The sequence below is a fragment of the Dreissena polymorpha genome, chromosome 9 (assembly GCF_020536995.1).
Source record: "Dreissena polymorpha isolate Duluth1 chromosome 9, UMN_Dpol_1.0, whole genome shotgun sequence".
Taxonomy (NCBI): domain Eukaryota; kingdom Metazoa; phylum Mollusca; class Bivalvia; order Myida; family Dreissenidae; genus Dreissena; species Dreissena polymorpha.
In genome coordinates this window covers 85,105,650-85,130,524 of record NC_068363.1, presented here as the reverse complement: position 1 = coordinate 85,130,524, position 24,875 = coordinate 85,105,650, and the positions used below count along the sequence as shown (strand labels likewise).

The 24,875-nt window shown below is 35.4% G+C and overlaps 1 protein-coding gene across 4 annotated transcripts in view; it reads right to left on the bottom strand.

Annotated features, from left to right (window-relative positions):
* The window catches only part of LOC127846688 (pregnancy zone protein-like), a 573,673-nt gene that overhangs the window by 510,540 nt on the left and 38,258 nt on the right, over positions 1-24,875 (bottom strand). For all 4 annotated transcript variants that reach the window (XM_052378170.1, XM_052378172.1, XM_052378173.1 and 1 more), the window contains exons 4-7: positions 15,699-15,733; positions 9,344-9,503; positions 6,051-6,121; positions 4,166-4,208 (exon numbers count right to left, since the gene is read on the bottom strand). In XM_052378170.1, the coding sequence (XP_052234130.1) occupies positions 4,166-4,208; positions 6,051-6,121; positions 9,344-9,503; positions 15,699-15,733 (309 nt within the window). The remainder of the gene's footprint in view (positions 1-4,165; positions 4,209-6,050; positions 6,122-9,343; positions 9,504-15,698; positions 15,734-24,875) is intronic.

Below are 24,875 nucleotides of genomic sequence, written 5' to 3'. Positions count from 1 at the left end.
TAAGCAGACACCATATCATCTACGCAGTGGCACTACAACTACCCAGTGTATTTATTAAACCTGTGACCTCCAAGTCACTAGGCAGACACCATATCATCTACGCAGTGGCACTACAACTACCCAGTGTATTTATGAAACCTGTGACCTCCAAGTCACTAGGCAGACACCATATCATCTACGCAGTGGCACTACAACTACCCAGTGTATTTATTAAACCTGTGACCTCCAAGTCACTAGGCAGACACCATATCATCTACGCAGTGGCACTACAACTACCCAGTGTATTTATTATACCTGTGACCTCCAAGTCACTAGGCAGACACCATATCATATACGCAGTGGCACTACAACTTCCCAGTGTATTTATTAAACATTTTTAAAACAATGTTAATATTAGAGTATGGAATACAGAATTAAATGGAAAATAAAATTGTCACTTGTTATTAGTTTTTATTTTTTTTCTAGCACATAAATATATGACTGTGCTTGAAATATTATTTTGCCAAGATCAGCAAGTGTAAGCGTCGTTAGCAGCAGGTCTGTTATAGGGGCATATATACCAAGTCAAAGTGATTTGAACACAACTTTAATATAAGGACAATTTTATTTTTAATACTTTATGTCATTCTTTAAGACATTTTGCTTATTGTTGCAGTATTAATTTTGCTTTATTTTATAAATTGCTTAGTTTGGGGAACAAACCAGCTCATGCAATAAACATTTTTTAATTTGAAGGAACTTTTCCGAATTTTCTTGAGTGTTTATAAGGTTCAGTTCTGTTAAACACTATGATGGCCATGATTTTTTTTAATGAAAATGTTATTACCGAATTCCATAAACAGTCACCCAAGGAACATTTCTGTGAAATTGATTTGACATTCATGCAATCTGTTTCAGAAAAGAAGATTTTCATTTTTATGTAGCCATTAGGTCTTTATAAACTGATTAGATCCTTCGCTGATTTGCCGCACCTAAAAATGATATAACAAAATAATTTCAAGATATGGTACTCAATGGCAGCATAATGCTGTCTGGTTTTTCTAAAATCAAAATATAATTTATCTCAAGTTGTTCGGAAACAGCCTAATTAAATCATTTGTTTCCAATTTATTTCTCACAGGAGCGCCATTGCTGCTGACAATGAAATGTTACCCAAAAAGGTTTCAATGCATACAAAGCAAGAGGCTTTGCTGTGTGGAGCAACTGAAAATTGCATGAATTGCATAAAAATGTCTGAGCAAAAACATAATACTGATATAACATCTTTGTATGTTTTTTTGATAACTGAAAGATACTCATTGAGGTTTTTTGGCTATTTTTTGAAGATAATTAGGCCTCCAGAAGTGTTACTTTGAAACAATTTAACAGAACTGAAAGAAAAACTGGACTAGATTGTAAAAAAGTTAAAAAATATGGTCAGTTTTTTTTATTCTGATGTTTCTGGTTGCCTCTGATTTTATATAAATGACACTCCCTTTGCCAAAATATTTTACTTTTTAGGGCAAAATTTGGTTAATCAACTGATCAATATGTGGTTGCTTAAATTGTAAAAAAAAACAACATCCTTTTACGACAAAAATGCCATGTTACCTGTTTGCCATGTATTTTTAAAAACAAAACAAAATATTTTATAGGACTTTCAAGGTCACCTAAAGAATATTTCTGTAAATTTGTAAAATCTGAATATCAGTTTCTGAGAAGTAACTTTTGCAAATTATTAATAAAATCATTGATTTCAAGAATATGATAGAGGGACACATCCCTCCCCCCCCCCCCCCCTAACTCCAATAGCTCATTACATAACTCTGAAAGAAGTGAAGTGACATACATAATAAATGTGACTTACCTCATAACATGTAACTCCACCATGCACTTAAGTGTTTTAGGGAGCTTAACCCTTCCCACTAAGCAGCAAAGTGAAAATCGCTATAAGAAAACAGCATTCAACCAGAACAGCCAGCTAGTAACTCGCAGTCTGTTCATGTTTTATACTTACCAGTATCTTAGGGTTGGAAATGAAGCCTTTCAAAATTGAATATATTAAGAAAGGACTCAAATTTAATTTGATTTTCTAAAGGACTTCAAATGTGTCAAAGTGCATTTCTTAGTGGAAAAAGATTAACAAGCAGTGCAACCAAATGGTAACTTATCTAGTTAGATAATGCTTTCAACACTGTTTTATACTAGTAAGTTAGAAATTAAAGCATAAGTTATTTGTATAACAAAACAGAAAGACTTCTACACAATATTGCACTTTTGGGCTCTACGAATGGCAACTTTCATTTTGGGTTTTTTATTTAAAGAAATATTGTACATAATTTTATCAAAATTATCAAAGATGATAACACTTTACAGCACCAAGCCATTGATTTATTCTGGTGGTATTTCTCCCAAAAAAGAATGTCAACAGCAATCTATTATGAAATAAACAATGTCTAAGAAAAGACAAAGCCTAAGAACAGATTGGAAATTATTCTATTTGCAGCTCAGTAATTGATTGTTTATTTCCAATTAAGCCGCGTCATTCAAAAATGTGTCTGATGTCATATACGGCCAGGATAGCTTGGGACAAGCCTGTCCAGTGATGATTCTTTTGCAAGACTCCTGTCAATTTATGTTTCAAAGAAACAACAATAGTTTGACTTAAACTCTTAGCCATCAATGGAAATGGAAACATAAACCTTCCATGATAACTATGATATAATAAAGTATTGCCTGTGTCCCTTATTTTGACAGATTTATTTTAATGTATGTTTCTATTTTTTCATAAATTTGACTTTTTGTTTTATTAAAGGAGTATTTATTTAATTACACAGTATGTCTTGTTTTTATGATTGATAAGTAAAATATCTATTTAAAGCATTAGAAGTAGTCCTTGGGACACTTTTTAAGTTCATAACCGTAGCAGAGTTTTCTCTCACCATATTGGGAGTTGGGGTCGCGGACTTTAGGATTGGTACAAAAATGTGTGAGAAACCTTCAATGGGTTTTTGTAGAGTCATTTGAGAAAAAATACTTTTTGAAATTTGGATCAGGGACAAATTTCCGCCCAAAAACAAACACTGAGTAGCAAAGACGTAATCAATAAAATGTACAAAAATAATGCAAATCATTTATAATTCTACTTAGAGAGTAGTAAAAATCTGATTGAAGTCTGCAATGTCTGTCAGTGTATTTTCCAAATCTCCCTTGAACCATTAGTTATCAAACTATTTGTTTGGCATTTGAAGGTTGTTTTTTTTCTTCACATATATATTGGTACTTAAATCATACACATGTGCAGTGTGTGATGTCTAAAGGTGTGTGTTAATATGAGTTGAAAAATAATCTGTTTGGTATTTTCATGCTTGTTTTTTCTTCATAATATTATTAGTACTAAAATCATATACATGTGGTTAGAGGGAATATGTATTTGTTTAAATATGTGTCTGTATAGCTAGGAAAATACAACCATAGTTTGAAGTTATACAGAACTATCAGGCATTAACATTGGCATTTTAATTGTAGTATTTATCATAAACATTTTAAATTGATCACATATATTATTGAACAAGATTGAATCTAAAGCATAAAATCTGCTTAAACAATTAGCAAGTTGAATAAAATAAGTTTGTCTCCTGTTTGAATCCATAATTGAAAGGTAACTTCTATAAGATATTGTGAGTTTTAAAAAAAGTTGATAGCATGTTGAAAAATTACAGTTTCATAGTATTTTCATAATAAATATGTTCATGTTTCTGCGCCTATGTAATTAAAGAAGTTTACAATACATGCATCCCCGAAAAAACTACTTTTTGGAAAAAACCACTAATCTGCTGGTACAAATAAAGCTGACCCATCTATAATCCTTTCAAAATCACACACTGTATCAACCGTTAAAGTAAGCTGTAAGCTATCATTGGTTGATATAATAGACCAGCGTTGTTTGTACCGGGGTGATTAGTGGTTTTTTCTAAACTCGTGCTTTTCTGGGAAAAGTCTATTAGCATAATCTTAGAGACGTTGTTTTTTGTTGTTGTTCAAGTTGTTAATAGGTTAGAATAAATCAATAGGATTATGGGCTGTTCTGTAAAATGGATCCTTCATTGACAAATCTCACTACTCAATCATCTGCAGACAAATGCTTCCATCAAACACTAAATCTCCCTTGGGAAGACATACTTACTGTCAGGGGAAGATTTCTTGAAAATGACATTTTCCTTGGAATCCTAAAAATACAAATACAAAAAAAGATTCATTTTAATAATTCAACACTCAGAAAACAAATACATTCTTGCAAAATCCATCTAGACTTGGTGAACTTTTATGGTAAATTATTAAAAAGGTCAATGATGAAATATGAAATTGCAGTTTTGAAACCTTGTTTAGTGCTCAAATTTAACCTTTGACCTTGATTTGTGACCTTTACCAGGAAGCTGGGGACCTGGGTCATTGACATGCTTTCTAAACATGTTGTACATATTTGAGTCGCGTTCTGAGAAAATTGGGCTTAATGCATGTGCGTGAAGTGTCGTCCCAGATTAGCCTGCGCACAGGCTAATCAGGGACGACACTTTCCGCCTAAACTTGATTTTCGGCAAGGAGGGACTTCCTTGAAACTAAAATACCATAAAAGCGGAAAGTGTCGTCCCTGATTAGCCTGTGCGGACTGCACAGGCTAATCTGGGACGACACTTTACGCACATGCATTAAGCCCAATTTTCTCAGAACAAGACACATTTAATGTGTTATTTCATAATTGCATGATAAATTATGATACGATTTGGACCTTTGACTTTTTACTGTGACCTTGACATTTAAGCTCTTGAGACATTAATTTTGTACGCAAGACTTGCCAATTGGTGAACATTTGAGGTAAAAAAAATGTTAACATGAATGATGAATGGTGAAGTTGCAGTCTGGTAAAAGTGGTTTGAGGGTAAAATTTAACCTTTGACCTTTAAAAGTGACCTTGACCATTGAAGTAGGGAGATGTGCGTTACACAAGACAAGTTTGCTTGTGATTGGAAAAACATGTGATTAAAAGATATTTTAACATTAATGATGACAAAGGAAAAGTCGGGGCAATCGTGGATGTGGTTCAATTTCAGTAAACATACACTCTTTACTTTTCTATGAATATTTACCTTATATCATGTACAACTTTGATAACATTTTGATACATTATGTAACCCATTTAAGATTGTTTGACAATTCTTACACTATACATTAATTTTAAACCTGTCAAAGGCCTTATAAGAAAAAGTGTTTTGAGGGGAGCCAAATTTTATGCAAAGAAAAGATATCATTATTTATTAGAAAGATAGCCTTTCAAGTGTTTGGCATGGACATCTGTAGTTCTTCTTGAATGCTTTAAGCTTTTATGAGTGCAAACGCACAGCTCAAAGCTGTACCTGATTAAACTGAATTCTATGTAAAAAAATAAGCTACAAGTTTGTCTATAAAATTGAATTCAATCAACTTAATACATTGTAACAAACACAATTCCTGTTACTGTCAACATCAAATTTTGAGCTTCTGTGGATAAATGCTCAAACAGAAAGTTGATAAAAACTCCCAGCAACCCGGAGGGTTAATAGCTAGGAGATGGATTATTGCAAATAGTAGTAGCTGCTTCACATTTCTGTATAAGATACAACACTTTTGCCCTCAAACCTAGCTTTATACCGTTCAATTTAAAGATTCTAATGAATGGTGGCATATGTACTTGTTACTGGAAAAAAAAAATTTAATGACAATAATAAGAAACTTATAAGCTGTCATTCTACACAAAATGCCTATAATAATGATTTGTTAGCAACACGTTACCTGCATCAAACCAATATAATCCATTTACAATCTATGTGACTCAATGAACATGTCAAGCCATTATAAAAATAATTGTATTCACAATTCTACCTCAAATGGACTTCCCTAACTCTTTTCCTCAGACCTTTAAGACAAAATGCACAAAGAAATTGCTTTAACGCTCAAGGAAGCCCTCTTTATGTTTGAAATCTTATTCAAACTCCACTTAATGAAGTTTTGACTGCCTTAATGTCATCAATTACCTTTATTTCAACATCCAGTGTCTCTGATTTTGGCTTCAAATGTTCATCTGTGTTGAGCACTCTGAACCGAACTGAAAAAAAACACGTTGAAGTTCAAAACTGGTCAATAGTCTAAACATTTCAATATATTTAAGTTGCTGATTCTATAATCTAATGTATATGATAAGCAATTTGTTTTCAGTGACTGAAATTACTCCTTGTAACGTTACAAATATTTGAACATTAGAAAAATCATTTAGTTACAAAAAGAACAATTTTATGGCGTGGCCTTATGTTTACAAAAACAATGAATAATGGCGTGCAAGTTATTAATTTATTTACCTAGCTGACTTTCTCATGTACTGTCAAGCAGTTAGGCCAAAATGTCATTAATTAGTTACACTCTTTTGGTAATAAACTGATCTTTTCTTGATGTAACATTATATCGTCTTGTGTATAATGGGTATTTAACCAGTCACTTTTTGTATTAAAGAAGAAAAAAGTCCACAACAGACCACTGAACAGAGGTCTTACTTTCTTGTTGTCCCGGGCTAGGCCCGTTACAGGTCTTGTATTAGAATTAAATAAAAAGAAATAAATCACTTTAAAAAACTGAAATGGAGTTGGTAGGTTTATTTTGTGTCAACAACTACATGACATCCTTAAAAAAGCTGTTCAATTCATGTAGACACGAAATAATAGGCAATCGCAAGAACGATAACTTATTTAAACTAAAAAGCAAAAAGAGGCATATGAACACTCAAATAAAAAAATAAAAACTGACAATTTGAAGACTATAACCATCACAAACATTCCATATCTAACATTGAAATGAACAGGTTTCATCAAGATCAGCAAATGAAGTCTGTACTTCTTTATGGTTTCTCTGTCCTCGATCAGCCCAATATGGGGCAGTTGGCTTGTGCCAAATAATACCGTTTTCTGTCCATTTTCTAAGCCTTGCAATTCAATTTCATTAATGACATTTATAAACATTTAAGTCAATCACATCACCTGAACTGTCTCAGCAACAATAACAGAGAAGCAATGACCGCAGCTTTTATATATTTTTTCCTTGCTATTTGTTTTAAAGGGGCCTTTTCACAGATTTTGGCATGTTTTTGAAGTTTGTCATTAAATGCTTTATATTGATAAATGTAAACATTAAATTTTAAAAGCTCCAGTAAAAAATCAAAAATAAAATTTAAAAAAGGAAAAACAAGAAAAATGTGTTTGTCAGAAACACTATGTCCCCTTCTGCGCCGCTTTGAATTTTTTATATTTTTTTTGACCTTTGACCTTGAAGGATGACCTTGACCTTTCACCAATCAAAATGTGTGGCTCCATGAGATACACATGCATGCCAAATATCAAGTTGGTATCTTCAATATTGCCAAAGTATTCATAAAATGAGCGATTTTGGCCACATATACTTGACCTCTGACCTTGAAGGATGACCTTGACCTTTCACCACTCAAAATGTGCAGCTCCATGAGATACACATGCACGCCAAATATCAAGTTGGTATCTTCAATATTGCCAAAGTATTCATAAAATGAGCGATTTTGGCCACATATATTTGACCTCTGACCTTGAAGGATGACCTTGACCTTGACCTTTCACCACTCAAAATGTGCGGCTCTATGAGATACACATGCATGCCAAATATCAAGTTGCTATCTTCAATATTGCCAAAGTATTCATAAAATGAGCGATTTTGACCACAAATATTTGACCTCTGACCTTGAAGGATGACCTTGACCTTTCACCAATCAAATTGTGCAGCTCCATGAGATACACATGCATGCCAAATATCAAGTTGCTATCTTGAATATTGAAAAAGTTCTTGCAAATGTTAAAGTAGGAGCAAACAGACCAACATACCAACATACAGACCAACAGACAGGGCAAAAACAATATGTCCCCCACTATAGTGGGTGGGGGACATAAAAAGTAGCCTGCAGTAGGGCTCGAACCAGTGACCCCCGGAATCCTGAAGTAAAAACGCATTAGCCAACTGAGCTATCCTGCCAAACATACATTAAAAGCGTATTTTTTACGTTATATAAGCAATCTTCGTAGTTTCACAAATTTAAACGACAACAACAGAACTCTCCAAATTATTCAATCGTTTCGTGTTGCAACGCTTTATCATTTTTAGGTTTTTAAATCGTCAAAAGATGCATATAATGACTATATTAGACCATGGCAAATGTTCAGTAATACTGTTTCCTCACAAATATCATAACTTAACCGAAAATTTGCGAATCTGAAACAACTTTTTTCAATTTTGTCAATTTACCAAACCGTGAAAAGATCCCTTTAAATAAACAAGATAATCGAAATGAAAAGAGACGGGACAGGTTGAGGCTTCCCTTTCTAAAATAACATGACTTCCTGCATCTAAAAATAGTCATATTCTTCCATCTAAATTACTATCTAAATCTTTCAAAATTAATAATATAATAATTTGTTACTTAGCCTACTACATAATTATTGATGAAAGGATAGTTCTTGTAACAAAGGTAATTGATATGGACTATATAATGTCATAGGTTGTTATCAACTATATAATGTCATTGGTTGTTAATATCAACTATATAATGTCATTCATTGTGATCAACTCTATAATGCCTTTCATTGATATCCACAAACTGTTTCAAAAAAATCCAGGGCGGAACTTAAAACTCAAATCGTATTGCATAACATTTTGTAATAGATACAATAGTTTGAGGCTTCAAATTTAATCTCTTAAAATGAGGGTGGCTAACTTAATAAAATGTGCTTAAAATATGTCCACATCATAATGGATGTTCCATCCTAAAAATGTTCGAAGAGCTATCAGGACATATTTTATTATGTCACAGTATTTGCTTATATGCTATTACAAATAAGAACATGTTCAAAGTGATGCCATAGCGGAGTCAGGGGCACTTTTATTCAAATCCTATCGTAACTTTACTGTAATAACGCTCAACTATGCATTTTTGCAAATCAGATGGTTTATATATATTGTTTAAATGTAAACCTAAATATATACTTAAACTTTTTCAATGATTTTGTGATGATATTAATGCATGCTTCTCATTACTTTACATTTCAAATTATTAATTCAAGCCAACATTCAATAAAGTCTCTTGTATCCAGTAATTTTTATAATAGATGCCTTCAAACGCATCACTGCAACTGTGCCCAATAACAACTTCAACAAACAAAGGGAAATAACTCCTATTACTTTCAGAAAAAATCCAGCTAGAATTGCCTATTCTGATTCCTTTATCTGCATTGAAAACAACATATAAATCCTCGCTTACTTTCTTGACTCGGCTTAAAGATCTTCTTGTCTGTCTGAATAAAGATGGCAGGCACAGGTCGTATGACTTTGACTGTTTGTTGTTCCGATATCTCTGGGTTCATCCCTCGGGACTCAATCCTGACAGAGCATTCCATGTTGGCAGGGACTGCATATGGAACCTGTGGCAGATTACCATTCCATTAACCCATTTATGCCTAGTGGACTGTCCCATCCTTCTAAATTGGATCAATTTATTTCCAAAATTAGGGATGTCTAGTATATTTATTTCTATATTTAGAATATTTCTTTAAGAAATTCCTTTAAGCAAACAGCTCAGACCCAGATGAGACGCCGCATCATGTGGCGTCTCATCTGGGTCTACGCTGTTTGCCAACGCCTTTTTTCTAGGCGCTAGGCATAAAATGGGTTAACCACATAGTTCCTAATACATTTACCCACCCAAATAAATATACAGTACCATTACAAATATATTGTGCATTTTTACCGCAAATTATTATGAGGTAAGATTTGTGACCTTTACTTGAATTTTAAGCTTTAAAGATTACAAACTGCTATTGAAGTATTAACCCATTTATGCCAAGCGTCTAGAAAAAAGGCCTTGGCAAACAGCTTAGACCCAGATAAGACGCTGCATGATGTGGCGTCCCATCAGGGTCTGCGCTATTTGCTTGAATGAATTTCTGTAAGAAATATTCTAAATATATGAAATAAATATACTAGACATCCCTAATTTTGGAAATAAATTGATCCAATTAAGAAGGATGGGAGAGTCCACTAGGCATAAATGGGTTAAGAATTAAAATAATCAACTAAGTAACAAGAGAGCCATGATGGCCCTGGAGTGCTCACCTGAGTTCAAGTCATACCTATTTTTTGACCCAACTTGACCAAGGTTCATTCATGGCCTTGATATTTACAAGATTAACCCATTTATGCCTAATGGACTCTTCCAGCCTTCTAAATTGGATCAATTTATTTCCAAAATTAGGGATGTCTAGTATATTTATTTCTATATTTAGAATATTTCTTACAGAAATTCCTTTAAGCAAACAGCGCAGAGCCATATTCTTACAGAAATTCCTTTAAGCAAACAGCGCAGACCCTGATGAGACGCCGCATCATGCGGCATCTTATCTGGGTCTACGCTGTTCGCAAAGGCCTTTTTCTAGACGCTGGGCATAAATGGATTAACATTCTGACCAAGTTTTGTCACGATTCAGAGGTAACAAGCTTTTTCTACAATCCGACCTTGTGACCTAGTTTTTAAACACACAAGACCTAGAATTGAACTTGGCATAAATATTTAAAAGACAATCATTCAATTCAAGTGACATCAATATTGCATTGTAATTGTGTATTTTCTAGAGTGGTTAAATGTTAATGCTAAGAGTTGATCCGATGGCAAAGTATGTGGATGCACTTTACCCAGTCACAAACTCAGTCTACATATTGTCATAATCAACATATTGACCTAGTTTCATAGAGATGGCTGCCGGACAAGCGATTTGTTGATGCATGCATTTCTCACAAGGTCAATGGCGGCTCCAAGGCCATGTGAGTGTAATAGGAGATCACCATACCAGACAGGTGGGTTTTCTCTGAGTACTCACGGATCCGCCCACAACAATAAAGACCGCATAAAAATTGAAAATCTCTTTAAAAAATTTATACGCTGGATAAAGCAGCTTTTAAAAAAAATCTTCCAAACTTTTGTAAGTTCAGTGATTTAATTATGTTGGAGTGCTGGGAAACACTTTGGGTCCTCACCCAAGGCAGCCACAGGCTTGGAAAACCTTGATTTACTCTCTCAGTGCTGGAACCAAATTTTGAAGGCCTTTGCAAACAGTTTGGATCCAGATGAGACGCCACAGAACGTGGCGTCTCATCAGGATCCAAACTGTTTGCTATTCTTTGGAAAAAAATTGAAGAAAATGCTAATTTTAGAAATTCAGCAGACGACATTTTAGCAGTTGACAAATTTCCCAGCATGCAAAGGGTTAACTTCTAAATACACACACATTCATAAATGCATGGCTGAGAAATATCAAGCTGTTTAATTTACCAAATTTCACATTTAACCTGTCAGGTTATAATCCTTGACATTAGAAAAAAGCAGATGATTATCATACAGATTTTACTGTTGACCTAGTTTTTGACCCCACTTGAACCAAATTACAACCTGGATATATATTTTGAAGGCAAATTTAATCAATATTGTGGACTCTCCTGGGTTTTCAAGTGTTTTTCTGCACAGCTGTTTAACCCAGCTTTTCACCTTAGCTCACCTATGTAAGCACTTATCAAATTGAATATAAAATTTCCTGGGGGAAGGTCTGAAATTTTTCGAAGTAGAAAACGTGCAATCTACAAACAATTGTTCACACAGTACATTAAAATATTATTCGACTTTCTATTTTTGGGAAGTATAAGGTATGAACAGGGATACTACAGTGCCTTTAGCAATGATGTTAACTGCTTGTTCAGCATGAAACCATTTCACTCCTAATGATAAAGCTTGAGAGAGCAGTTTCAAATCTTGACATCAATACAGCTAGTTTGTGTGTGCCCCTTTATATATAAAAGATTGTCAGCGCCTGAGTGTTTGTACTTTAAGGCTGTGTCCTCATATTTAGTAAAGAAGACCGTGGGTATTTCTTTTTTAAATATGTAAGAATAAATTGTGTGTTGCCAGCTGACCTATATGCTTTCAATTATTTTCATTCTTCTTGTGTTTTTTTATTATTAATTTAATATAGATTTCTGATTGATAATATATAATTAAGCGAAATCAGCCACGAAATCCGGCACAACACCCTATAATTGATTTGCATGTGATGCATCTAGGAACTGCTTATAAAAGGCATGCGCTATCTTTGATCTCATAGATAACTTTTGTTTGTTCATCACCACTGACCACAAAATTAACCCCATTTATCTTTTTTACAGATATTTCTTGCTTAAAGTTATGTCCAAGTGAACTAGATTTCATTACAATGTGTAACCATAATTTACACATTATCAGGTTCGCTGTGGCATAATGGATATGATGTTCGCCTAGCAACGGGAGGTCACAGGTTCGATCCCCACTGTGGGAGCGTTCTTTAGATCTTCCCAAAACACACCAAGTACTGGTAATAGGCCCAGGAAACGGACTCGAGAGCATTTATATAAGCCTGTGGCTTTCGATGCAATCAAGCTAAAATAAATAGGTTTAAACTAACCATAATTTAAGCTTGGCTTAGAATGATATTGTCAAGGTAAAATAAAATTACATCAAGTTTAATTCACAATCAGTCAAAGGTTTGGTTTCAAGAGTGGTAACAAGGTTTTACTTGTTCATCTAGTTTTTAACCAAACTTGACTCCAAGTCTCAATAAGCTCAGTCAAAATAAACATAATTAATTGTGACTGTGTCTCGTTAAAATTTGATAAATACATTTGGCTTCTCAAGTAGAAACAAGGTTTTTCAAAGATTGACCTGGTGACCTAGTTTCTGACCGCACTTGAACCATAATGCAAGATTACATCACACATCGCACACCCAATATAAAAATACACAGAACATAAACTGGCCACAATAGGTCACAAGGTGCTCAGCAGAGCTAACAAAAATAGATATGAGCCTCACTGGAAAAATGCGCCTTAATGCATTTGCTCCCTGATTATCCTGTTCAGTCTGCACAGGCTTATCAGGGAAGACACTTTCGACCTCAAAATCAATTTCTTCCCTGATAAGCCTGCGCAGACTGCACAAGATAATCTAAAAGATCTTTCCACCTCAAATGGATTTTTGCTCATCAGATACTTTCTTAATACAAAATATATCATTAAAGCAGAAAAAAAGTAATCTCTGATTAGCCTGTGGAGACTGCACAAGCTTATCTGGGACAATAATTCATCTCTGATTAGCCTGGAGACTGCACAAGCTTATCTTGGAGACTGCACAAGCTTATCTGGGACAATAAGTCATCTCTGATTAGCCTGTGGAGACTGCACAAGCTTATCTGGGACAATAAGTCATCTCTGATTAACCTGGAGACTGCACAAGCTTATCTGGGGCAATAAGCCATCTCTGATTAGCCTGTGGAGACTGCACAAGCTTATCTGGGACAATAAGTCATCTCTGATTAGCCTGTGGAGACTGCACAAGCTTATCTGGGACAATAAGCCATCTCTGATTAGCCTGGAGACTGCACAAGCTTATCTGGGACAATAAGTCATCTCTGATTAGCCTGGAGACTACACAAGCTTATCTGGGACAATAAGTCATCTCTGATTAGCCTGGAGACTGCACAAGCTTATCTGGGGCAATAATCCATCTCTGATTAGCCTGTGGAGACTGCACAAGCTTATCTGGGACAATAAGTCATCTCTAATTAGCCTGGGGACTGCACAAGCTTATCTGGGACAATAAGTCATCTCTGATTAGCCTGTGGAGACTGCACAAGCTAATCTGGGACAATAAGTCATCTCTGATTAGCCTGGAGACTGCACAAGCTTATCTGGGACAATAAGCCATCTCTGATTAGCCTGTGGAGACTGCAAAAGCTTATCTGGGACAATAAGTCATCTCTGATTAGCCTGGGGAGACTGCAAAAGCTTATCTGGGACAATAAGTCATCTCTGATTAGCCTGTGGAGACTGCACAAGCTTATCTGGGACAATAAGTCATCTCTATTTAGCCTGTGGAGACTGCACAAGCTTATCTGGGACAATAAGTCATCTCTGATTTGCCTGGAGACTGCACAAGCTTATCTGGGACAATAAGTCATCTCTGATTAGCCTGGAGACTGCACAAGCTTATCTGGGACAATAAGTCATCTCTGATAAGCCTGGAGACTGCACAAGCTTATCTGGGAGACTGCACAAGCTTATCTGGGACAATAAGTCATCTCTGATTAGCCTGTGGAGACTGCACAAGCTTATCTGGGACAATAAGCCATCTCGTATTAGCCTGTGGAGACTGCACAAGCTTATCTGGGACAATAAGCCATCTCTGATTAGCCTGGAGACAGCACAAGCTTATCTGGGACAATAAGTCATCTCTGATTAGCCTGTGGAGACTGCACAAGCTTATCTGGGACAATAAGTCATCTCTGATTAGCCTGTGGAGACTGCACAAGCTTATCTGGGACAATAAGTCATCTCTGATTAGCCTGGAGACTGCACAAGCTTATCTGGGACAATAAGTCATCTCTGATTAGCCTGTGGAGACTGCACAAGCTTATCTGGGACAATAAGCCATCTCTGATTAGCCTTGAGACTGCACAAGCTTATCTGGGACAATAAGTCATCTCTGATTAGCCTGTGGAGACTGCACAAGCTTATCTGGGACAATAAGTCATCTCTGATTAGCCTGTGGAGACTGCACAAGCTTATCTGGGACAATAAGTAATCTCTGATTAGCATGTGGAGACTGCACAAGCTTATCTGGGACAATAAGTCATCTCTGATTAGCCTGTGGAGACTGCACAAGCTTATCTGGGACAATAAGTCATCTCTGATTAGCCTGTGGAGACTGCACAAGCTTATCTGGGACAATAAGTCACCTCTGATTAGCCTGGAGACTGCACAAGCTTATCTGGGACAATAAGCCATCTCTGATTAGCCTGTGGAGACTGCACAAGCTTATCTTGGGCAATAAGCCATCTCTGATTAGCCTGGAGACTGCACAAGCTTATCTGGGACAATAAGTCATCTCTGATTAGCCTGGAGACTGCACAAGCTTATCTGGGACAATAAGTCATCTCTGATTAGCCTGTGGAGACTGCACAAGCTTATCTGGGACAATAAGTCATCTCTGATTAACCTGGAGACTGCACAAGCTTATCAGGGACAATAAGTCATCTCTGATTAGCCTGTGGAGACTGCACAAGCTTATCTGGGACAATAAGTCATCTCTGATTAGCCTGGAGACAGCACAAGCTTATCTGGGACAATAAGTCATCTCTGATTAGCCTGTGGAGACTGCACAAGCTTATCTGTGACAATATGTCATCTCTGATTAGCCTGTGGAGACTGCACAAGCTTATCTGGGACAATAAGTCATCTCTGAATAGCCTGTGGAGACTGCACAAGCTTATCTGGGACAATAAGCCATCTCTGATTAGCCTGTGGAGACTGCACAAGCTTATCTGGGACAATAAGTCATCTCTGATTAGCCTGTGGAGACTGCACAAGCTTATCTGGGACAATAAGCCATCTCTGATTAGCCTGGAGACTGCACAAGCTTATCTGGGACAATAAGTCATCTGTGATTAGCCTGTGGAGACTGCACAAGCTTATCTGGGACAATAAGCCATTTCCCAGAGCAAGGCTCATATATTTATTTTCTTATCCTGTGATTGGCATACCATGATCTGGTCGCTTCCAGATGTCTTCCCAGCATCTGAAAAAATAAAAAAGCAAGATTAAACCAAAAGAAACAAGAGCACCGACTTGCGGGTGCAGACTGCTCATCTATTTTTCTTTTTAAAGGTGTAGGGACCTATCTCAATTTCAATCACAAAGGAGGGAGGGGTGGAGCGGAGAGGGGTGTATAGTGTGGGGGTGTGGTCATTTATTACATTATCTTCCAAAAAATGCAAAAAAAATGCAAACACAAAATTATTTAATGTTTTTTTTTTGGGGGGGGACGATTCTTGGGTGGGATGGTTGGATGGTATTTCAAAAATAAAATAATATCAATAAATATTTGTGTTTTTTAACCTTTGACCTTGAAGGATTACCTTGACCTTGAACTTCCACCACTCAAAATGTGCAGCTTTATGAGAAGGCCGCTTTGACTTTCTTTTTTTTTACCTTTGACCTTGAAGGATGACCTTGACCTTGAAGGATGACCTTGACCTTGAGCTTCCACCACTCAAAATGTGCAGCTTCATCATAACGCCGCTTTGAAATTATTATTTGTTTGCCCTTTGACCTTGAAGGATGACCTTGACCTTGAAGAGTGACCTTGACCTTGAACTTCCACCACTCAAAATGTGCAGCTTCATGAGATACACATGCATGCCAAATATCAAGATCCTATCTTCAATATTAAAAAAGTTATGGCCAATATTGAAGTTTTCAGACGGACAGACACCATAAATTTGACATTTGACTTCGAAGGATGACCTTGACCTTTCACCACTCAAAATGTGCAGCTCCATGAGATACATATGCATGCCAAATATCAAGTTGCTATCTTAAAAAGTGAAAAAGTTATGGCCAATGTTAAAGTTTTTTTTTCGGACGGACAGACAGACTGACTGACACTGACAGACAGTTCAACTGCTATATGCCAACCTACCAGGGGGCGTAAAAATTATTTTTTTGGGGTGGGGGTGGGGGGGGGGTATAATGTGAGGGTGTGGTGGTCTTTAATTTAAAAAATAAAAATGGGAGGGATTGAGGGGGGATTCGGGGTGAGGGGGATTCGGGGGGGGGGGGGGGGGGGGTATGTCAGGTAAGAGTTGTTTAGTCAAAGTATCAATCGAATCTAATCATAAATAAAAAAGTTATGGCAATTTTAGCAAAATTTAATAATTTGACCTTGAGAGTCAAGGTCTTTCAAAGGTCAAGGTAAAATTCAACTTGCCAGGTACAGTACCCTCATGATAGCATGAAAGTATTTAAAGTTTAAAAGCAAAAGCCTTGATACTTTAGAAGTAAAGTGGATCTAAACACAAAATGTAACCATATATTCAAAGTAACTAAGTCAAAAAAGGGCCATATTTCCATAAAAATGACAACCAGAGTTATGCAACTTGTCCTTTACTGTCCCCTTATGATAGTTTGCGAGTGTTCCATGTATGAAAGCAATATCTATGATACTTTAGGGGTAAAGTGGACCAAAACACAAAACTTAACCAAATATTCAAGTATAAAGGGCCTATAATTCCGTCCAAATGCCAGTCAGAGTTACATAACTTTGCCTGCACAGTCCCCTTACGATAGTTAGTAAGTGTTGCAAGTATGAAAGCAATGGCTTTGATACTTTAGAAAAAAAGTGGACCTCAACACAAAACTTAACCAAATTTTCAATTTTCTAAGTATAAAAAGGGCACATGATTCTGTCAAAATGCCAGTCAGAGTTACATAACTTTGCCTGCACAGTCCCCTTATGATAGTTAGTAAGTGTTGCAAGTATGAAAGCAATGGCTTTGATAGGAAAAAGGTGGACCTAAACACAAAACTTAACCAAATTTTAAATTTTCTAAGTATAAAAAGGGCATATAATTCCGTCAAAATGCCAGTCAGAGTTATATAACTTTGCCTACACAGCCCCCTTATGATAGTTAGTAAGTGTTGCAAGTATGAAATCAATGGCTTTGATACTTTAGGAAAAAAGTGGACCTAAACACAAAACTTAACCAAATTTTCAATTTTCTAAGTATAAAAAGGGCACATAATTCTGTCAAAATGCCAGTCAGAGTTACATAACTTTGCCTGCACAGTCCCCTTATGATAGTTAGTAAGTGTTGCAAGTATGAAAGCAATAGCTTTGATACTTAAGGAATAAAATGGACCTCAACACAAAACTTAACCAAAATTTTAAATTTTCTAAGTATAAAAACGGCACATAATTCTGTCAAAACACAAGCCAGAATTATCTAACCTTGCCTGCCCAGTCCCCTCATGATAGTTAGTAAGTGTACCAAGCTTGAATGCAATAGCATTGATACTTTATGAGAAAAGTGTACCTAAACGCAAAACTTCACCAACGCCGACGCCAACACCGACGCCGACGCCAAGGTGATGACAATAGCTCATAATTTTTTTTTTTTAAATAGATGAGCTAAAAAGTACAAACTGCAGAAAGACAGTTCAAACAGCAGTTATATAATTGAAATTAGCAAGGTAACATGCAAAAGATAACAAGAGTTCCGCGGTCGGAGACATATGCCCCTCCAAACAGTTCTTTGAACTAGTGACCCGAATTTCAATAGGGGTCATCTACTGTCGAGGGCCAATGCCCATGTGAAGTATCAAGCCAATCGGTCAATTCGTTGATGAGTTATTGATTGGAAACAATTTTCCCACTTATTGTGACAGTAACCTTGACCTTTCACCTAGTGACCCCATTTGAAATAGGGGTCATCTACTGTCCAAGGCAATTGGCATGGTAAGTATCAAGCCATCCGTAAATTTGTTGACAAGTTATTGATCAGAGACACTTTTCCCACTTATCGTGTAACAGTGACCATGACCTTTGACCTAGTGACCCCAATTTCAGTAGGGGTCATCTACTGTCCAAGGATAATACAAATGGGAAGTATCAAGCCAATCCGTGAATCACTTGACAAGTTTTTGATCTGAAAATATATTACTCTTAATATGTAAGTGACCTTGATCTTTGACCTAGTGACCCCAATTTCATTAGAGGTTATCTACTGTCCAAGGCCAATCAACATGTGAAGTATCAAGCCAATCGGTCAATTTGTTGAAGAGTTATTGATGGGAAACAAATTTGACACTTAGTGTGATTATGACCTTGACCTTTGACCTAGTGACCCCAATTTCAACAGGGATCATCTACTGTCCAAGGCCAATGCACATGTTTAGTATCAAGCCAATCGGTCAATTGGTTGACGAGTTATTTATAGGAAACAATTTTCACACTAAGTGTGATAGTGACCTTGACCTTTGACCTTAATACCCCAATTTCAATAGAGGTCATGTACTGTCCAAGGCCTATGCACATGAGAAGTATCAAGCCAATCGGTAATTTCTTTGACGAGTTATTGATCGGAAATGATTTGCACATTTAGTGTGATAGTGATCTTGACCTTTTACCTAGTCACCCCAATTTCAATGGCATTCATCTACTGTAAAAGGCCAAGCCACACATGAAATATCAAGCCAATCACTCAATTTGTTGATGAGTTATTGATGGGAAACGAATTTCATACTTAGTGTGATAGTGACCTTGACCTTTGACCTAGTGACCCCAATTTCAATAGAGGTCATCTACTGTCCAAGGCAAATGCACATGTGAAGAATCAAGCCGATTGGTCAATTGGTTGGCGAGTTATTGATCAAAAACGATTTTCACACTTAGTGTCATAGTAACCTTGACCTTTGACCTAGTGACCATAATTTAATAGGGGTCATCTACTGTCCAAGGCCAATTCATGTGTGAAGTATCAAGCCATTTGGTCATTTTGTTGACGAGTTATTGATCGGCGATGAACTGGTCTACCGACCGACATCCAGCAAAAAAATATAAGTGTGATAGTGACCTTTGACCTAGTGACCCAATTTCAATAGGGGTCATCTACTATCCAAGGCAAATGCACATGTGATGTATCAGGCCAATCGGTCAATTTGTTGACGAGTTATTGATCGGAAACTACCTGGTCTACCGACAGACAGACCGACCGACATCCAGTAAAACAATATACCCCTTCTTCTTTGCAGAGGGGCATAAAAAGTAATTACTATTTACCCTTATCAGTGTCTGCTTTTTGCTTCTTTAAGAAAATATATATATTTAATAAATCATTGAAATGTTGCAATGTTAAAGTTTTATTGTTAAAACATGCCAATTTCAATCATATAACTTTTTAAAAAGAACATTTAAATGACGACGACATAAATGTGCTTCACCACATAACATTTTTAAAAAGAACGTTTAAATAATGACGACATAAATGTGCTTCATCAAATAACATTTTAAAAGAACTTTTAAATGAAGACTACATAAATGTGCTTCATCACATAACATTTTAAAAAGAACATTTAAATGAAGACTACATAAATGTGCTTTATTATATAACATTTTTAAAAGAATGTTTAAATGATGATGACATAAATGTGCTTGTCCATAAAACATTTTAAAAAGAACGTTTAAATGATGACTAAATAAATGTGCTTCATCTTATAACATTTTTAAAAGAACTCTTAAATGATAACAACATAAATGTGCTTCATTATATAACATTTTAAAAAGAATGTTTAAATGATGATGACATAAATGTGCTTCATTATTTAATATTTTTAAAGGATGGTTTTACATGATGGAGACATTAATGTGCTTCATCATATAACATTTTTAAAGGATGGTTTTACATTATTACGACATAATTGGATAAAAAATTAACCTAGATGCATGGTAATCATGAACATTTACATACAAAAACATCTTTGGTAAATTTTATTTGAAGCATCAGATTCTTTCTGCAAATTTCTTCAGTAAACATTATTTTCACCATACACATATATACAGCAACTGATGAAAGAGGCTTTAAAAAAACATGATGCGGTGTCTCATCAGGGTCTGCGCTGTTTGCTTAAAGGAATTTATGTAAGAAATATTCTCAATATAAAAATAAATATACTAGACATCCCTAATTTTGGAAATAAATGGATCCAATTTAGAAGGATGGGAGAGTCCACTAGGCATAAATGGGTTTAGTATTGCAAGCAAAATGTTTGGGCATCCTTCCAACAAAACCTGTATCACTTGGTTCACTCCATACTAATAGCCTTTGCCTGTACATTGCAGTTTTATTTGATATCCAAAGTATTAGAGACCATTAGAATATGCTTCCTGCACATACAATTTCATCAAAATATACCCATTCTAAGTCAAACTTTTAACTCAAGTTAATTAGCAGAAACTTTTTTTTAAACAGTTACCCTGACCTTGATCTGGCTGGCCCTTATTAGTTGGCTGTAAGTGCCATCCCATGCTTTGTAGACTGCATGTAAGATACCAACAAATAACAGTTGAGTGCAATACATAAAGTATAATAAATTATTCAATATATTGAGAATACCATTTTCTACTTTCTGTAGAACAAACATTATAGACTTTCAAATGACTGGCCATAAATGCAAACCCAAGCTTGGTCAGCAATCTTTATATATTCAAATTTCCTTTTTATACCAGCACATGCCCAACAAATTAAATAATAAAACCTTCTTCTAATAATTAAGATTTTCAGCATTTCTTGTAATCTGGCAAAAATAATTATTAAAAATTTTTCTTAATCTACTATGTAACAATAATGCAAAAAAATATGACAAACTTGTTAAAGCATTCTAACGTTTAATAATGGTTATTTTCTTGCCAATTGCCTTAACTTATGAAACATGCTTGGCATGCTATGACCTGTTTTATTTTCTTTTCTCATCCCTTTGGAAAAGGTATCTGTATGGTCACATTAAAAAAATAAGCATCATTTTCAGCCACAATCAGAATTGTTAGCACTTCTTTAAAAGCTGTCAAGAGTCTTAACAGGATGGCATAAAAACAATTTCTTACTTTAATCATCTCTTAAACATATTGATCCATTCATTATTATATTGTTTGTCTTACATTAAGGTCAGACAATGATATTTTAAAACATCAGTATCTCTTTGCTGGCAAGACCTTTGAAAGTGTCTTACAAATTTATAGTCTAATATATATTCTATACATCAAAGCCCCAGGTTTGCACTATTGCACAGTTATTATTGCTCAGGCTTGCCATTAACACTGATTATCTCCATTTCAATCACTTCAATCACCATTATTTGTATCTTCTGAATGACAGCTGGTGCAGCAGATTCCCATTCGCTCAAAATTTACTATTGTTTACAGCAAACCATGCATTTTTATGTAAACCAGCAGCCACCAAACACAGTTACTTCCCCTAGAGAGCTGTGAAAATCTTCAGGGCATTGAATTGATAAACAAATTATCCCTTCATACTAACAAGAGCACCGCATAACGGGCCACGCTCGGCAGTTTTAAATAAATAAAAGCTTGTCAGAATATTTTTTTTTAAAGGTCACAGAGACCTTGACCTTTGACCTAGTGACCCAAAAATGGGTGTGGCATGTAGAACTCATAAAGGTGTATCTCCATATGAAGTTTCAAAGTTGTAGGTGGAAGCAATTTGATTTTAGAGCCAATGTTCAAAACCTTAACAAAATGTTAAGGTTTTAGCACGACGCGGATGTCGTACGGCAGACGGCGGACGACAGGACAATACCTCGGGTTTTCTCCAAAAACGCCGAGCTAAAAACACTTAATGAGTGTGCAAGAAATAGCAGACAACGTTTGTAATTCAAGTTAGCCCAGACTTGCAGCTGTTAATACGTGCTATTGTAGAAGGTCTTATTTTACATGCATGCCATGCATTTGTCTCCCAAATTGTGATCTCAAAAATTAATACCATTCCTCAAGCAGCATACTGATGTTCATTAGAATAAGTTGAAACATTCTCGTGATCTTATGTGCTATTTACTTGTTACAATCCCTTGTTACCTTAACCGTTGACTGGTTTCTTTCCTCATGAGTAACCAATATAATAACTTGAAGGTCAAAGAGAAGTTGAGAACATAGAATTTTGGGAACTTTATGTTCTTAGGCCGAAAAAACACCAACAGACATTATTAAAGGATCGAATTCAACAATTTCGTCTGACTGAAAGCCGCCCAACATTTAAATTGAAGATGAGCTTAAACAATTTTCGTGGGCTCAAATAAAGCATCCCTCTTAAACGGTGTGGGAAAATACTGTTCATCATATCTATTTACATTTTGACCATATATACCTTGTTATGGCCATAGAAAATAAATAACTAGATTCACATCCAAATTTTGGTGAAAATTCGGGCGGGTGGGTGTTGTTTTTTTTTCATTTTATGTGTCGGACCTATATATAAGTAATTAAATGTTCAGGAATTTGTTGGTTTATATGCATAATGCCTATATGTATGTATGTATGTAAAATTATATAGAATAAAAGAAATACATTATCAAAAATTGACTATTGTGTTTTATTTAACCCTTTTAATATCATGTTAATAAACATATTATGACATTCAATAAAACATTGACTGGACAAAACATTGACAATACAAAGTATTAAAGAAAATACAAATCTGTAACAGAACCCTTTACATTATTTTTTTAGTATGACTAGATATCATTGATTAAAACGTGGTATGCATTCACTAGACAGCATTTATTATTTCAAGTTCAGTTTTTATTAATTGGATGTTGAGAATGAAGATGATACACATTTAATATGGGAAGTTTCAGGGGTGTCTCCAATACTAATTTAAAGTCAATAAAATTTCCTAGAAAGCCAACAGTTTGACTAACTGTAACATCCGGTGACACCTGTGTCAATTCTAATTCATTTAGGCCGACGAAGGCACAGACGATTTTAGGGTGGTCAATTTCAATTAGGCTTGATCATACGAATCACAAATAAAATCATCGTACAGGTCCGCAAGATTTAAAGTTTCTGCACATTTTGGCACCCCGTACCAATCTTTTACAGTTGTAACGCCGTTTCTACACCTCAAAATAAGAAACATTTTGATGTTGTTTTCGCTTGATCACTTAAATTTCAGACGACGCTTGTGCGCCGTTAAAAATCGATAAGCGTCTCAGAGACATTGAGTTGCCGATTCGCACTTCGCTATATTCCTACTCATTCAGCCGTTTGGTCCTCAGTATTTTACAGCTCCAATTTTTTTAATCAAAATAAAAAACGTTCGGGCGGGACAATTTTCGATGGGCGGGCAGGGATGAGAATCTAGGAATTTATTTTCTATGGCCTATTAAAAAAAAAAAAAAATTTGCCATGAGATTATTTCATTTAATTCTGCACATATAGCATGGTACATCACCAAAGCTATTTAATAAATTTCATGTTTGTTATTATAATAAACTTTTATGGCAGTTGAGTTTCCCACACTTTCTTGCATGATAACTTGCAATGTTATGCTTCACATACCATGGTGTTCCCAAATTAAAATCATATTTTGAAAATATTAGGGCAACTACATGCTATTCAACACGCCTGAACACATTTAAATATCAATCCATTAAATTACATTTGTTTAACAAACTATATGCATGATGTTAAATATGATGTGAAATATGTGTCAGTGGCATGAATGCACCAAAGATATATGTTGTGACACATACAAAGAGTATGTCAACCCAAATTTATGGTCATCAAACATATTTTGTTTATGTTTATAGATGAAAAAGTCAAGAACAAGCTGTATCATGCACATATTTTCCCGTTGACCTGATGTTATTTTGACCTTGACCTTAAATCTAAGGACACAAGGGTTGAGCTTAACACAATAGCAATCATTTGTGTTATATTAATTCAAACATGCATGATATATAGTGAACATTGGCAGTACCCATCTGAACAATAGCTTTATTTCTTCTTTGAACTTTAAACATTTCAATATCATAAGTGACCCACAAATTATCTGTCTAAATTGTGGTTTAGGTAAATGTGAAAAACAACTTCAGAGAAGAAAAAAGAAACAGTTTTTGTCTTGCATTCACATCTTAAAGTCTCAAAAAAAGCATCCGCTAAAATTAATATTTTTTTCCACAAAACTATTTTTAAAAGTTTAAATTGCTGCCTTTGTAACTCTTAAAATATTAAATATAATTTTAATCTCAAAATGTATTACTGTATCTTGGATACACCCTTTTAGATGTTGCAGAGCAACGGTAATGTGAAATATATACATACATAACAGATGCCTGGGTATGTGAGTTTCCTTTTGACAAATAAGCAT